The 17,459-nt window shown below is 42.2% G+C and overlaps 1 protein-coding gene across 3 annotated transcripts in view; it reads left to right on the top strand.

Moving 5' to 3' along the window:
* The window catches only part of Myo3b (myosin IIIB), a 448,610-nt gene that overhangs the window by 279,687 nt on the left and 151,464 nt on the right, over window positions 1–17,459 (top strand). For all 3 annotated transcript variants that reach the window (XM_063259246.1, XM_063259248.1, XM_063259247.1), the window contains exons 24-25: window positions 1,672–1,749; window positions 3,778–3,983. In XM_063259246.1, the coding sequence (XP_063115316.1) occupies window positions 1,672–1,749; window positions 3,778–3,983 (284 nt within the window). The remainder of the gene's footprint in view (window positions 1–1,671; window positions 1,750–3,777; window positions 3,984–17,459) is intronic.

Below are 17,459 nucleotides of genomic sequence, written 5' to 3' on the forward strand. Positions count from 1 at the left end.
GGGCTGGTTTTCCCTGGCAAAAAAGGAAGGTAACGATGAGCAGAAGCAAGGCTCAAAGCCAGAGGTGCTTCTTTGTATGTGTTTTGAGGGTTGGGGTGGAGGAGAGCTCTAAATACAAGGAAGTGGTGGAGAAACTCTCAAAAGTTGTATGTGTGTGTGGTTATGGGGGAGTGGGTGAGGGGAGAAAAGGTTAAGAAAACTCAGAATTTAGCATTCAGCTGAAGGCTAACTCTAGCCAAGATCTTACCTTAAATCCTGCTTAGCTCACCCAAACCCCACACCCACAGCGCTGCCCTCTGATGGGGAGAGGGGAGGGGAAAAGAAACCTGCAGTGCAGACCAATCTCTGCACCACTGAGGGAAGGCAGCACCCTGTCTGCAGGTGGGGTCAGGCAGTTTGTATTTCTTTTTCCTTTCCTATATTAGAGCAGTCTTTATCCTAAATAGTCTTACTTTCTCCTTTTTCAATAAATAAATTGAAGTTGGCTCATGGTGGTGCACACCTGTCATCCCAGCACTCTGGGACGATGAGGCAGGAGGATTGCAAATTGGGCACTTAGTGAGAACCTGTCTCAAAAATAAGAAAAGGACTGAGGCTATAGCCCTCTGTGAAGGCCCTGAGTTCAGTCCCCAGTCCCACAAACAAAATAAAACAGAAAGCGTACTTTGAAACTGACAAATAGCCCAGCAGGTGTATCACTGTTTCAGCTGCATGTGAGTAGACAGCCAGCAGCCAGAGTGCAGCCCGGCTTGTGTCTTCACTTGGCTTCCTGCTGTTTAAGGTCCCTGGATTTTTCTCATTTTAAAGAACTTAGCCCCAAGCTTTCTCCCTTCTTAAAGAATCCTGTTTTCTTTATCCAACCCAGTTGAAGTGCTTCCTTCCATTTTTCACAGTCCCCTAAGTACTTGTCCAGGTGTCATTGTTGCCACCCCCACGAGCCCTTCACCTCTTAGCACCCATTTTTCAATTTTGTTGCCCAGAGCTGTAGAAATCTTCCCCACATGGGGAGTGACTGGCTGGGCAGCAGCCCACTAGCAGAAGCCATGTGAACAGCAGCATCTTCCTGTTCCACCATTCCTGTGTCACCCCTTGCCATGAGTCCAGAGCCAGTGGGAAGCTGCCATACCTGATGTGTGAGGCTGGCACTGAAACAGTCGTGCGCTTGGCCAGCCGAAGCTGGGATTTTATTTTTGAGCTACAGTGAATAACGAAACATTGTCCCTTTGCAATTCCTTCCTACTGTTATTTTTGTCCAAAATTCCCTGTAGCCAACTGAGATAGCTGCAGAGACAATTGGGATGAGCCAGGGGTTCCTGAGGGATTTGGTGCCCATGTGAACTCCTGCTTGCAGCAAGAATGTGGGAACTGGTCAGCCAGGGTATGGAGAGGATCAGGGTCTAATGGAAAGGGGGGCAACTGATGCTGGCTGAATTTCCTGTGCTGCTACCTGGGCTGGGGATCCACAGCTTTATAACCACCTAATCTTATTGACCTCTATCTAGTTTTCTTGAATATGCACTTCATTTTTTCTTTATATTCTGTCTTTAAGAATTCTCCCCATGAGGTGTGCTCTTGTCTCTTTGCCCAAAGAAGCTTTCAGATTTTGGGAAACCTGATGAATGAATGAAGAACCTGTATCCTAAAACCACCTCCCTGTTGCTGTGTTTCCAGGTGGACACCCTCGAGGTGATGCGGCATCCAGAAGAAACCACCAACATGAAGAGGCAAACCATGGCTTCTTACTTCCGGGTATGGAGTCTCCTCGATCTCTATTTGATCTGCTTCCAGAGGGGACTTGCTAGCCTTCCCATGAGAGGTCTGGGGATGAAGGAGTCATTGGAACAAAGGCAAAGCACCAGAGCCCTTAAGAAAGAAGGTGGGATACGGGGAGGGACAAATGGTGGCAACAGTGGAGAGAGGCCACCAGACACACAGCCTTTAGTATTGAATGTGCTTGTTCCGTTGGCCTTTGAGCTGCTTCTTGGCTTTAAAGCTACAGGAGTAATCAAATGATCTTATTTGTCTAGACCAAAAAGGACCAATTAAAAATACTTTTATCTCTTATAATCATAGATAATAAAATTCCAGAAAGTGGCATATTGAATAAAGCATTGATTTTATTATTTCTAGAGTGAATTGACACAGTGCAAATCCCATTCACCTGAGCCCTATTATTGACCATTTCTACTACTGCAATTTCTGGTATTTCATCTAGTAAAATGCTTCCTTTGAATAAAAACATTATCTCTGAAGGGCTCTGCACAGCAAAGATTAGACATACATGTCTACCAGTCTGCACAGGCTTGTTGATCTTCATACTACAGACCATGGAGCACCAGGAGCTAAGGGCCAGGTAGCTTCATGGTAGAGTGGTGCTATGCTATGCCAATGTGGGAACTGATCTGGGGTGGGGTGGGGGAGCCAAGCAAGGAGGTAACGTGGTATTGGCACAGGAAGGGAGTCTGCAGGGCTGGGTTTTCAGGAGGGTGAGAAGCTGGGCAATGTAGGAACCAGATGGACTGAGGGACAGGACCTAGGAATCAGCCCTGTATATGGAAGGTATAAGAAGGATCTGAAGCCATAAAAATCAACATACTCAGTTGTTTCAGAGTTGGACTAGAATTGGCTCACAGTGTGAGTTACAGAGACACCAGACCTTTGACCCTAGCATTCCAGCTCTGCAGAGATCCCTTCTTTGGTACCCTCGTGGCATGACTTGCAATTTGTACTTTATCTGGTGGTTGGATTTTTCTAGTTGTTCTAATTCTATTCCCGTTAGTGACTATATCCTCACCCTCCTAGTATGTACCCTCCGTGTGTGTGTGTGTGTGTGTGTGTGTGTGTGTGTGTGTGTATGTGTGTTTCCTTATGGAATTTAGAGCCTGTTTGACTCTGTGAAGTCATCTTCAAGATCCAGGACTGGCTAGGAATATATGGGCAGTGGTGCAACACCTGCCTGGCAAGTGTGAGGTCCTGATTCCCAGTGCAAAAAAAAAAAAAAAAAAAAAAAAAAAAAAGATGCAGGACCATCCTTATTAATAGAGAAGCCTCTGGCTTAGTTTTCCAGAAATATACTCTTGAAAATTAATTTGGTATTCTTGAAACACTGGCTTCCAAGTGTTACACCTGAGAAATGAGTTACATTGGTAAGTTAGACAAGAACAGCTTTGGTCATTAAGGCCAAATAGAATAAATAGAACTCCTTTCCTTTGTGGCTTAAAGTTGCCCCTGAAGGCCTCCCTGCAAGAAGAGCTCTGAAAATGGGTGTCATGGGTGACATCTGGGGGTCTCCTGACACAACTTCTCTCTGGGTTCCCACACTTTTTCTCCTCTCTTCTCTCTGCCAGGAGTATGCTACTTGATCTTGATCATAATCTTTTTCTCCAATTTTCTTTTACATTCCTCTACCTTGCATAAGTAGTATTAGTTGGATTTACTTAGACTTTCTGGTAGTTCTTAGGCTAAGGAAATAACTAACTCTTTCCCCCAAGGCCAGGAATTTTAAATTATGATTTGTACAGTATCATTTTGGATACCAGAGAATATTTCAGGATAACTTAGAACATGTTCTTAGATAAGTTTCTGCCACATGGAGATACTGCTTGGCCTTAGATGCTTCAAAATGCTTTTTTGAGAAATTCCAGTGCCATCCCTTGGTGCTGATTTCTTGTTTTGACTCAGAGGTCTGAGAGTCACTCAGAGACCTTACACTGCTCCAATGGGCCCTGCAACCCCTTGTTAGTAATGTCATCACAGGTGAGCTTTTCTCCCTGGCAGTATTCTCTGATGGACCTGCTCTCCAAAATGGTGGTTGGACAGCCTCACTTCGTGCGTTGCATTAAACCCAATGATGACCGAGAGGCCCTGCAGTTCTGCCGAGAGAGGGTCCTGGTCCAGCTCCGCTCCACAGGCATCCTGGAGACCGTCAACATCCGCAGGCAGGGCTATTCCCACCGCATCCTCTTTGAAGAGTTCGTGAAAAGGTTAGACCAGTACCCTTGGAAATGCAGTTTGTAAATACAGCTGTCTCTTGGCCATCCCTGTCCCCTGGGGTTGCTCCTCCTACTCTCCTTGCTAGTTGTCAACTGCCATTCACTTGTGTCAGTGTTGTAGTATTTTTATAGTGCTCCAACCACCCTGCATGATTTAGGGGACAGGTTAGGTAAGCCTCCTCCTGGTCTCATTAAAAAAGAAATATCTATAGATATTCATAAAATGCTTAGTTCTCAGTTTCTGCAGATTTTTTTGTCGTTCTTGTGAAAATGTTCCTTCCTCACTGAGTAAAGCTTCTGGAGGAAGTGATGCACCCTGATAGAATTTTTGCCATGGCTAAAAAGATAGAAATATGAGATAAAAGTGGTCTTTATTTTAATAATGTGGAGAAAGACTCCATGACCTCCAGGGTCTGGCTTTCTTTCTGCTGGACATGTGTTGTGGGGGGCATACATATAGCTCAGATTTGGGGTGGTGCCTAAGGGGCATTACTGATGCACTGGTAGCCCATTGGTATTCATTTCACACCACAGGTAAATTGCCTACGGGCGGGGAAAGTGACCTCAAGATAGAGCCCCTTGGTTCCACCTCCCAGCCTCCCACCACTACCAGTCCCCACTCAGGGCACAATCCTTTCATTCCCGTCTTTTTGTTATTAGGAAAAAGGGCAAAGTTTTTCTTTTTCTTTTTTACTGCTTCCTGCTGAAAGGGGGTACTGTACTGGGGTTTAGGAGGGTCGATGGGATGACAGTTCCACCATGTGGAAGCTGGCATCAGGTGTTTTAACCAGGACAACTTTATCACTGGTGAATGCCCACACATTAGACTGGGAAAACAAAGAGACAAGGTGTTATGAGTGAGGTAGGAGGAAAGGTGCCTTTGATTTAGATGTCATTTTATTAGGACCATGTTAAGGTAGAATCATTGCCATGGTGAGGTAGAATTCTGAAAAATAAGTGTGTGGTTAGGAGGAGTGAAGTTATGAGAGGTGATTATTTCCCCATCTGAAAGGGTAAAAGTTAAGAGGGTAGGTAGTTAGGACTTGTCTCTGGTCCAGGAGTTGAGCTGGAAAGAATAGGAGGGGTGGGGAAGGCCATGGCTGTGTCACTATAGGGAAGGTAAGAGCCTAGGCCTTTAGGGATCTTGTGTTTAACCAAACAGCTGAGGGTAGAAAGAACTAAGACAGTTGTCACATAGAACACTATGAAGATGATCTTACGCATGATATGGGAGTCTTTAGGAAAGACTGTTGAGAGTCCTGCTGTAAAATGATAATTAATAGAATGCAAGAAATTAGGAACCAAATTGGATAACAAAACATGAGAAAAGGGTGGTTAGATCTAGGGCTGGGAGGGCACCACTTAGCTTGAGTGATGTGAAACTAAGATGGCAGTCCAGCAACTTTGACCACTGTTGAGGTTGCTGAGAAGACCAGGTATGGGCTCTCCACCTTGATTGTAGTCCTTGGGATGATTTGCTGTACCAAGACTTTAGTAAGTATATCAGCAGTTTCCCTGGTTGTGGGAAAGACTTTTATTATCCTGAAAAGGTACAAACAAAGGTAAGAAGATATTTGAGAGTTTTGTAGCAAGGCATGTATGTAAAATCTGCCAGTCTTGACCAGGTTTGTGTCTGAGAAATTGATGAATTGGAAAGAAGGGGGTGCTATGTGTTCCTAAGGAGAGGTTTTACTAGAGATAACAGGTGTAAGCTGTTGAGACCTCAGAGTATCTGGGTCAGTCTGCAAAACCACAAAGGAATAGAAAGGCATTTTTAAGATTTAGGACTGTAAAGTGAGTGGTGGAGGGAGGGATATGAGAGAGCATAGTATAAGGGTTTGGTACCACTAGGTGGGTTGGGGTAACAGAACTATTGAGTATTTTAAGGTACTGTACTAGAGGGTAAGACCCATCAGGTTTGAGTACCAGGAGAATGGGAGTATTGTTGGATAAATGGGTAGGTTTAAGAAAACCATTGTCTAAAAGGTGCTTAATTACAGATTTAAGTCCCTGTAAATGTTTGGAAGCTATAGGATATTGGGGAACACAAGGAAGAATTGAAGGATCCCTGAGACAAATTAAAATAGGTATGGCATGGGCAGCACAGGTGGGATTGGAGGTATCTCAAACTATGGGATCGACCAGAGAAGAAGCAGCCTGGAACCTGCATGAAATAGGCCCTGTCTGTAAAGACTGCATAGGTTGGCCATCAGTACGCCCTATAGAGACTGAGGACTTAATATAGCAGCCTGAAAACTCAGCAAGAACCCTATACATGGCCTCTATGTCCACAAGTATAGAGAATGTATTACTTGAGACCTCTAGTGGGACTTGGGGCTCTGAGAAGGACACCTTAATGGGGTTGTGGGCCCCGAGCCCTGTCAGTAGCAAGTCCAAGCAGATCTGTCAGCAATGAATCTGGCAGTGCTGGCATTTCCTGTGAGGGTTAGAAGTTGGAGGAGTGGCTTACCCACTCTCTTGTGGCTAGGATAGTCGCTCCAGTGGCCCTGGGGCAAGGCCCCAAAGGAATGCCAGGATGGGGCACTCTCTTGCCCAATGTCCTTCTGCTGCATTCAAAGCATGATCCAGGAGGGGCTCAGGCAGCTCCACCTTCTGTCGGTTTACCTGTCTCAGAGCTCTAAGTGACATTGCTAGAAGATCTCAGATTGTTGTGTCGGTTTACCTGTCTCAGAGCTCTATGTGACATTGCTAAAAGATCTCAGATTGTTATTTTTTATCTCTGTTGTTGAAAACATGAGAAGCCATATTAAGGTCTCCTTGTGGGGTTTAAGGACCAAGTTTAGCCTTTTGTCTTGGGATCTGGTACACAGTAGAAGGTATCTGTAGAATCAAGTATACAGAAGTCTAATAATACAATCAACAGAGTACTTATGATCATAACTTCAGTAATGGCTCCTATAAGGAGGATAAGGTCCAGGGAATTTTAGGAACTGACATGTCATTTATTTGTCATATATAAGTATCTCTTTATGTTGTTAGAATGTCAAATGCCATCTGATTTTTGGAAGACGGCCTGTTTTATTAATTTTACCTTTTTATTTAGGAGTGAGATCAGCTACAGTGTCATTTAACACCAGTTGAGTATAGTTAATTATGGCTCGGTGAAGGGCGGAGCCAGGGCAGGCAGACAGGCTGGGAAAGGCTCAAACCTGGCCTCTGCCCCAGTGCTGATATTGTTATTCTGCATGCATCATATAACTTTTTTTCTGGAAAAGATCTGGTGGATCCCAGCAAAAGGAATCCAAAAGGAATTTATAATTATCTCTTAATTTCAGTCATTGAACATCCAGAAGATTGATAATAGTACAGTGCAGTATAGGCAGTAAGCTTAACATAGAACATTAAATGACTATTAACCATGGGAATTTTAACATTTGAGTACTGAAGAAATTTGTGAAGCATCTCTAAGCATACGTCTGTATCTGAAAGAAAACACTTGTCATCATACATTGTATAAATTTTTGTTTAAAAATTATTATTTGACTGATGACCTCGTGTTGGTCTGATCTGTATCTTTTGGCTGGAACACAAGAAAAAGGCAGCAGAAATAATCTCAATTTTATATTCAAAAGCATGAATATACCATCAGATAAGCAACAATGAATTGTCTTAGTCATATGAACTTTAGCTGAGGTGTCTCCCATAAGGCTATGGAGATTATTGGAGGCCTCAATTGATAAACAAGGATGGTAAAATAACCAGGTGGCCACTTTCTCCATCTATCAATTGAAGTCTTGTCCAATGTCTCTTAACCCCAAGAGATTTTATTTAACCAGTTTTAGCACCATTTTGACCAGCTGGGAAACTAGGTGGAAGCATGTTTTTTAAATCTAGAATCCAAATAAAACTTGATTAAATGGTTTGAGGATGTATAAAAGGGAAAAATTGTTGAGCTCAAATAAAAACTTGAACAGCTGTTTATAGAGCAGACTGGGACTGCTAGGGAGACGCAGAGAGCACCCAGGGTGGAGCACAGAGCTGGGGCACGCCGTGAAAGCCCAGAGCAACCCACATAGGCCCCTCGGTGTGCACTGCACACTATGCACACCCCACCTGCACCACCTTCGCACAGCCCAATGTTGTCTGTGCACACCTCCCCCATCCTGGCGCACACGCAGGGAGGGATTGAGAAATGGGTGAAGCAGGGAGGAAAGGAGGACACTAAGAAAGCTGCGGGGTTTGGTGTGTGAGATACAGGGGAGAAGCCGTAAAGAAAGAAGCCACCTCCTAAGTGTGGGGAGGGGGAGGGATCCTGGAGGAGCAGAGGGAGAGAGGGGCACATTCTTAAAACAAAGGCCTAAAGATGGAGAGTTTCTGTAAACTTGCTGCCAGTGTGATAAGCTGTAAATAAAAGATCAGCTTTTTCGTTTTAGGTAGCCTTTTGAACCAGGCACTCCAGAGGTGTGATTTTTGGGGGGCAGGAAGTGGTCCTCATGACCGAATCACAGTAAAGTGAGCCAACCTACCTTGATCTAAGGCAGGTCAGGCCATCACCTGGCCTCTTAGACCGGCAGTAATCGGTTCCAAAACTCATGTTTTTTGATCTTCACCAAAAAGCACGAGTGGATTTCCCATGGATTATAGTAATGGCTCTGCCTCGGGGCTGCCCAAGGGACCTGAGAGTGCTACTCCAGTCCAGGGAACGGAAAGAAAATCCGGCGTGGGGCCTGGCCCACCACGGAATAATCTTCAGACTTGGCTCACCTGCGGTAAATGAATTAGACCGTTGTTTGCAAACCAGCAGCGACAAGTGAGCAGCTCCTGCGTGTTGAGAAGTGAGGAATTAATTCAGGATGCAGTCCAGTCCGTGAATTGGCAGGGAACTCAGACTGGGAGGATCCCAGGAGTCACTCGCCTGCCCTTCCTGGTCAGGGAACCAACTGATAGAGTTTTTGGCGGCTAAAAAGATAGAAATATGAGATTAAAAGTGGTCTATATTTTAAGAATGCAGAGAGAGACTCCATGACCTCCAGGGTCTGGCTTTCTTTCTGCCCGGCCAGTGTTGTGGCCCCCCTAAGCTATACATATAGCTTAGGTTTGGGGTGGTGCCTAAGGGGCATTACTGATGCACAGGTAGCCCATTGGAATTCATTTCGCGACACAGGTAAATTGCCTAGGGGCGGGGAAGGTGACCTCAAGATAGAGCCCCTTGGTTCCGCCTCCCAGCCTTCCCCCACTGCAGCTTCCCATTCAGGGCAAAATCCTTTCACACCCAAGCACACATTCCTCTCTAGGCTCAGGAATGGTATAATGAGCACTTTCCTACACCTAAAATGTCCTCAAAGCATGGGACACTTTAGGGCACTATCCTCTAGTGAATGCTCTCATTTGACCCATAAGACAAACTTAGAAGCTGGATTCTATTGTTATCCTCATTTTACAAGTGAGGAAATTGGTGCATGCAAAGAAATTGACTTTCCCAAAGTAAGGACTTTGCCATGTTATAAATAAATGATAAAGCCAAGCTTTGAACCCCCAACAGTCTAGTTTTATCATCTGTATTTTAATCACCTTACTTCACTACATTTAGTTATTAACATGCACAAAATGCACAAAGCTTCTAAATCTAGAAATTGTCTTTACCTGTGAAAGAAATGATCCTTTTTCCTGTACAACCACTGTATGGATGCCTTATGTATGCAATGTGAGTATGGGTAGTATTTTCTTTCTTTCTTTTTTTTTTTTTTTTTTTTTTGTTGTGGGTAGTATTTTCATAGAATTTTTTTTGTGAAAAAATGAACAACTGTGAGAAAGAGGCACAACTGCCTATGGATGCCCAAAGAGGCATATTGCAACCCCTTGTAAAATCTGCCTTTTCCTGGACACTTCCCCTCCTCCCCCCAATTCTAACTGAATGCCCAAGGTCATTTTCCCAACATGTTCTTGGGAGAGAATTGATCCTAGTTATGCCAGTTCACTTTTCCAAGTCTTCAAACTCCGCTAAATTCCTCAGGAAAGAAAAAGGGGGGAAGCACCTTGCAGTGAGAGCTTTTAAATAAAAAATAAGATTGAAATGGCTTTTTTAAAAAGAACTGTCTTTAAGCTTCTTTTTCCCCCTCTTAAATTTGAAGGTGGAACAAGAAGAAAAAGATTAGTTTAGCTCATGAATGTAACTAGTCAAGTATTTTTAGCCACACAGTGTTGAATACATAAAAATATTTAAGAAAACAGGTCAAATGCTGAACAGATTGACATTTCTTTGTTCATAATCAGAAAACCAGTAGGCAAGTATGAGCAGGAGTTTGAAAATGTCAGTAAATCTGGGGATATCAAAGATTTCAGAGCCAGCAAGTTAATTGGTATTTTGATCCTTTTGAGCAATTTAACAACAAAATGGATGAGCTAGCAGTTTCCCCCTTGATGTTATTCAACAAATAGGTACTTCTTATCTTCCTGCTCAAGAGTGCTGTTTTGTAAATTCTTAGCAGGAAATTTGCAGACAAAAACTATCAAAGGCTGGGAACAGAGCCACAGAGCTACCCAAGGTTTATCAAGTGGAGGTAAATAAAAGGTAAAGACTTATATTTCTCTTTACCTTTTCCTTTTTTCTGACATTCAGAACTGAAACCTGAAAGATATTGTTCTTGGGATTATGCAGTCTCTGTCCCAAATGGGGAAGACATTCTCCAGACCCTAAGTCATCCAAGTCTGCATAGTTGACCAAATCTAGCACGCTTTCTTGCTCTACTGGCCTTTAATTTTAGATGACTTGGAAGTACCTTTTCTTGGAAGTATCCTCTAGTTGTGGGCCTCAGAGGAAGGGAGTGACCCAATACCCTTTCCTCAGTGGGACCAGGTGGGTTGGAAGTTTTAGTCTGCTCTTAGATGGGCACAGGAGAGGCCACTTTTCCATGCTGGGCAGGTAGCCAAAACCTTCTGGAAGGCAGACTGTTGAGGGGCATCCCAGGAAACCACTGTCTTCATGGGCAATGGGCCCTGAAGCAAAGATCCTCAGGCTGTTTATACTGGAGCAGACACTATGATTTGTGTGCTGGGCTGGACCCCAGCAAGCACCTCAGGGATGGAGACAAGGCTCATGGTTTGTTTAACTGTTAGAGTAAATCATGCAGCTTGGTAAGTGCTGTGCAAGATGGTGCACAGAGGGCCAGAGACATTGGTAGTAAAAAGGATTTTATCAGCAGATAAGGAATGCAAAAAAGAGAAGAGTTTATTTTAACTAGGATATGCTGCAAGGGAACAACCAGGGGGAGTTTCTAAGAGAGGAATCACACAGTCAGGGGAGAGACCGGTTTTTATAAGGGTTTGAGGATGTGGAAAACAGGATCAAGGAAGCAAGTGTGGTTATATAAAGAATATCTTTTCTGAATCATTTAGCACCTTGTAGGTCTCTCAAGAGCACATGTTTACAAGTTGCAATTTTGACAAGACCCCAGAAAGCCTTTCACTTTAGATCCTTGGAACTGAGACAAATGAACAAAGAAAGCGTCCCTGGAATGTTGTTTTCAGACCCCCTTCACATTAAAATCAAATGCAAACGTCCCTGCTTTCTCCCTGCTGGCGTGGTTGTGTCTCGGATCTGCCCACCACTCTCTTGCAGTATATCATTCAGCTCTTACCTTTGCTCTATTCTTTGACTATAGTAAATTCTCTGACCTCTCATCTGCCTCGCCTTGCATGGCCTGTATCATCCAGTGTAATGCTTGGTGTAAGTTAGGTGTTCATTAAATATTTATTGAGTCAAATCATACTTTTTCTCCTTCTTCATCTTTGTCTCCTTTCACCACCTGACAGACTTTTTGGTCCTTGCTCTTTTGAAGCAGGTAACACAGAAAAGGAGCTGGCTTTGTTAAAGTTAAGCTTCACTTGCATTGCAATATACAACCTAGAAAGCATACAATTTCAAATAAGTCATAGTAGCTCTTTGTTAATAAAAGATAAAAAAATCTTTTCTCTGGAATTTTTTGTTTTTGTTTTTTGAGATAGAATCTCATTATGTAGTTTAGGCTGGCCTTGAACTCTTGGTGATCCCCCTGCCTCAGCCTCCTGAATGCTGTGATTACAAGCAGGCATCAAAGAAAATTTTAAACAGATTTTTTTTTAAAGTTCTAACTCAATTTGAAAATTATTAGAGATTGCATGGAAAGTGTGACTTTACACAGACTGGCCTTCCTTATCTACAAACAGATTTTTCTGGGAATCTAAAAAGAGTCAGGCTCAATAAGGTGAGGGAGCTGCTGCTGTGCCAGCCCTCCTATCTCCTCCCCACCTCTCAGCTCACACTGCAGAGACTAGGAAGCCCTTGGAGCTGTCTGCACAGCATGCAAGGGCACTTTCTGGCCAAAGTGACTGGCTGCCTGCTTGCTGCATTAGTCAGGAATCTCTCAATAATGAGTGACCGAAACTCAATCCAAATTAGTTAAAGCAAAAATTAAAAGGGAGTGATGAACTGACTCATAAAATGAAAAAGTCCAGAAATATTTTTGGGTCCAAGGCATTAAACAATTTCACTTGGCCACTAGATTTTTCCTTTTATTCACTTTGTTTTCTCTTTTGGGCTTTTTACTGGCTGAGCATCTCGTTTGCTTCTGGAGATGGCCCTGGGGAGTTCCACTAAAGAAGCATGTAGGTATAGCATCCTCTGCCACATGGGTGTCTCACACAAGGAACTGACTGTCCCAGTGTGGGTCATATACCACCCTTGAGCCAGTCATTGTGTCTCAGGCATGATTGGCAGGGTCTTGGGTCAAATGCCAAGGACAGGGTCAGCCACACGTGAGCCATAGTTTGAAGGACTCTGTTAAACCAGAATTGGTGGTGTATATCTTAATTCCTGCACTTGGGAGACTGAGGCAGAAGGTTTGCTGTGAGTTTGAGGTTAGCCTAGTTAATAACGAAGTGAGTTCAAGGCCAGCCTGAACTACATGGTGAGAGCCTGTTTCAAAAGATCAAAAATAGTGCTACATACCTGTAATCCCAGCACTTGGGAGGCTGAGGTTGGAGGATCACTGCAAGTTCAGTGCCAGCCTGGGCTTCATAATGAGTTCAAGGCCAGCCTTAAACACAGGGTAGAGTGAGACATTGTGTTTAAAATAAAATATAATAAAAACCAAAGAGGTCTCTGTTAAAAGAAAGGGCAGGATGCATAGGCCAAAAGAACAGGCACCCATACTCTTTGCTTTGACCATTCTGTGCACTAGAGTCATCTGTAGTAGTGTAGAAATGTCCATCCTGTTCAGGATCTATATGTCTACAGGAGCCCTTTAATTTAGAAACTTCTAAGAGTCTAAATCTTAGATGTTAGGTGTTGCAGACAACACTTAGATGTTAACTTTGCAGTAAGAACCATATACATTTTACTATAATTTAAGTGAAGCTTAGGGTTTTGTGTTGTTTTGTTTTTTGTGTTTTTTTGGTTTGGTTTGTTTTTTGCAGCTTTACATACTGTGAGTTACTGAAAACTGTAACTCCTGGAAGGGAATTACCCAGTCTGTTGTGACCCAGTTTGAGTTCATCCTCTTGCGGTTGACATAATTCTATGACCTTCAGTGTGTGGTTCATGTGTCCCCAGTCTATGATGTTTATGTTCCATGGAGGACTCCATTGGATGTCACTTTTCTTCATCCCAGTCTCTCCAGCTGCCACTTGTACTTCAAGCTTAGTCATTAGTACTTGCTCTGCCTAAGAAGGCTGAGTTTTCCTGCTAATACTGCAAAACTCTTGCTCAGTATGGCGGTGGTTGGCTGTAGCCCCAGCACTCAGGAGACTAAGGCAGAAAGATTGCTGTGAGTTCATAGCCCCCTAGGCTACACAGTGAGTTCAAGGTCAGTTTGAACTGCATAGTGAGACACTGTCTCAAAAACAAAACAAAACAAATGAACTGTAAAATATTTGCCATTATTTATCATTTTTTTTCAGAGTTTTCTTTTTCTTTCCTCCCCGCTCCATAATCTCTACATTAAGTTGTTGGGCAGCTGCATCTGAATTTTGAATTCAGCTTCAAAAGGGAAATTTAAAGCTTTAAAAGGGAAATTCCTGTTCATTTAAAAGTATTTGGTACAGTATGTTGCAAATGTGGCCCAAGCTGAATCAGATTCTCCTTCTGGGCAGAATTATGATCCTGTAGCACTCCAGTGTCCTTCATTCTGGTTGAAGACAGAGGCGTCTTCTTGCCAGGCACTCAAATGAAAAGATTCCTGATGATTACCTCCCTCGACAGACCAATGTATGCTTTTAGGAAGATTCTAATCAGCCGGTTTTCTGCTTACATTAGTTCCTGGGCACTGGAATCCAGAAGAAGAAAAGAGCTAGGAGCCTTAACATTCAAACTATACACATGTGGCTGGGTATTTAGCTCAGCGGCATAAGCACCTGCCTTGTAAGCAGGCGGTCGTGAGTTTGATCCCTGGTACTGATAAAAAGAAAAAAAAATATACAAGTGTTCCCTGCTCCCTCTGTTTTTGATTTAGTAATACTCATTTTGGTGTGATTAAAAACAAAAATCTTCCTGTTTTAATCCCATATTTTTTCTTTTTATATTATAAAAGATAAAACAAAATTTAATATCTGAATAATAAGAAAATAACAAGTTATTACACTGTGCATCACTGTCTTCAAAGTAGATACTCACTACAAGAATTAAATCAAAAGGAGTCTTACAAAAAAAGAAACAGAGACAATAACACAAATTTTTAAAATGGATTAAGATAAACTTTTAGTATAAAGGAAACAAACCATATATGTAGAAATATTTCTCTAGTACTGATAAAAAACAAAAGAAATATTTTTAGAGCAGTGGAATACATAATTTAGGGAAGTATTTGAACTTTCACTTGCTTCGTATTTATGTCTCTTCTATTTTGCTCTTTATCTGTGTGTATATATGTATTTTTCTCCTATAAGAGAAACCATGCAATATTTGAACTTGTGTGTCTGACTTATCTCACTTAATATTATGTTCTTGAGTTTCATTCATTTACCTTCCAGTGTCTCATTTATCTGTATAGCAGTGTAGTACTTCATTGTATATAAATAACACATTTTCTTTAGCCGTTCATCTGTTGGTGATATATGCTGTTGCCAAGATCTAGCTATTATAAATTGTGCTGCTATGAACATGGGTATGCACATATTCCTGTAATATAATGATTTTAACTTTTGGGAAGACACCTGGGAGACAGATAGCTGAGTCAAATGGAATTTCTACTTTTAATTTTTTGAGAAATCCCCACACTAATTTCCATAGCGTACACTAGCTTATATTCCCACCAACCATGAAGTAGAGTTCCTTTTTCTCCCCATCCTTGTTAGTATTTGTTATTATTAGATTTTTGAGGATAGTCATTCTTTCCAGGGTAAGATGGTATCTCAGTGTGGTTTTAATTTGCATTCCTGTGACAGCTAGTGGTGCACTTTTATGCTATTTGTAATTCTTTTGAAACGTATCTATGCATTTCAGTTGCCAATTTTAAAATTAGGCTTGTTGTTTAGGGGAGTTCTAATTTTTTTGAGTTCCTCGTATTTCCTTGATGTTGGTCATACATTTGTGGAATAACTGGCAAAATTTTTTTCCCATTCTGTAGATTGTCTCTTCACTCTGTTGGCTATTTCCTTTGCTATGCAGAAACTTTTAAATTTGATATGACTATATTTGTTGACTCGGTATTATTTCTTATGCTGCTGGGGTTCTATTCAGCAAGGCCTTGCCTATGCCTGTGACTTCAAGAATTGTACCTATTTTATCTCCCAGGAGATTGTTTCTATTTTGACATTTAGATCTTTGATTTATTTTTTTATTTTTGTTTAGTACATGGTGATATGTATGTCTATACTCAGTCTTCTGCATGTGCATATCCAATTTTCTCAGCCCCATTTAGCAAAGAGACTTTCCTCCAGTATACATTTTTGGCTCTGTTGTAGTTAGTGGTAGTAAGGAAAACAATTACATATAGGGCATGTAATTTATAGTATTATTTTATAACAGTCACCCAATTTGTTAAATACAAGAAGTACAGGAAATCTGTCCACACACAAAGACCCAAGGAATCCAGCCTAGGGCCTGGATCCCACAGCAATGTCCTGCATGAGTCCAGCTGAAGACCTAGAGCTCATGACAATGCCCTCTAAGAATCCAGCTGGAGGCCTAGAGGCCATGACAATGACTCACGCAAGTCTGTTCCACAAATCTGCTTGGGAAAGCCAAAAATTCAGCAGTGGAAGCTAGAAAGTCTGTGCCTGTGGGGTGAAGGATCTGTGCTAGCAGGCTGAGGGTTCTGCACTGGAGCCAAGAAGTGACACTCAAAATGAGGATCAGGGCCATCCTCAGTGGCAACAAAGTCCCAAGCTCCTCTGATGATGAGAACAGCCAAGTTCATATCACAAAGCCAGCATGACAAGCTTTTCCTGGAGATTGAATTGCACACCATCTTCCCCTCTGGAGCCAGGAAACAGCAATGACCAGAGTTCCTACAAAGTGAACCACAGCCATTTTCAGTGACAACAAGGTCCCAAGCTGCTCTGACAATGAGAACAGCCAAGTTCATATCAAGAAAGAAGCTTGGCAAGCTCCTCCAGGGGAACCCACGGCAACAAGAGAACCAACAAAACCAAACAACATCATTCTTCCTCTCCAGTTCACCTTGTTGTGTGGGCAGCAATCCTCAGGTGGGCCATCTACACTTAGCACAACTCTGATTCAGTTCAGCTGGTGTTTAAGTGGCCATCAGCTTTCAATCCACCACAGTCTCCTTTGTCAAAGATCAAATAGCTGTATGTGCCTGAGGTTGTTTCTGCTGCTTCTATTTTGTTCCATTGATCTAAATGCCTGTTTTTGTGCCAGTACCATGTTGTTTTAATCACTGTAGCTTTAAAGTATAATGTCAAGCCTGGAATTGTGATGCCACCTGTTTTGCTTGTGTTACCCAGAAATGCTATTGCTATTCTAGGTCTTTTCTAATTCCATATAAATTTTAGGATTGTTTAATCTAGCTCTGTGAGAAATGATGTTGGTATTTTAATTGGGATTCCATTCAATCTGTATGTCAATTTTGGAAGTATAGTCATTTTGATTATGTTGGCTCTGCCTATCCAGAAACAGGGGATATTTTTCCACTTTCTGTTGTCTTTCTTGATTTTCTTTTTCAGTCTGATGTAATTTTCATTGTAGAGGTCTTTTATTTTCTTAGGTTAATACCTAAGGTTTCTTTTTTTCTTTTTTAATGTTATTCTGAATGGTATTGTTTTCCTAATTTTTCCAGTGAGTTCATTATTAGTGTTTAGGAGTGGTTTTGATTTTTGTATGTTGGGCCAGGGATTTAGCTCAGCAGCATAAGCACCTGCCTTGCAAGCGTACAGTTATGAGTTCGATCCCCGGTACCAAAAAGAATGGATTTTTGTATGTTATTTTGTGTTCTGCTACACTGCTGGATTTGTTTATCAGTTCTAGGAGTCTTTTGGGTTTTGTAAGTAAAGGTTCATGTCATCTGCAAA

Source organism: Cavia porcellus, unplaced genomic scaffold (assembly GCF_034190915.1).
Source record: "Cavia porcellus strain 051 isolate PalLab524CR breed Dunkin Hartley unplaced genomic scaffold, mCavPor4.1 scaffold_12, whole genome shotgun sequence".
Taxonomy (NCBI): domain Eukaryota; kingdom Metazoa; phylum Chordata; class Mammalia; order Rodentia; family Caviidae; genus Cavia; species Cavia porcellus.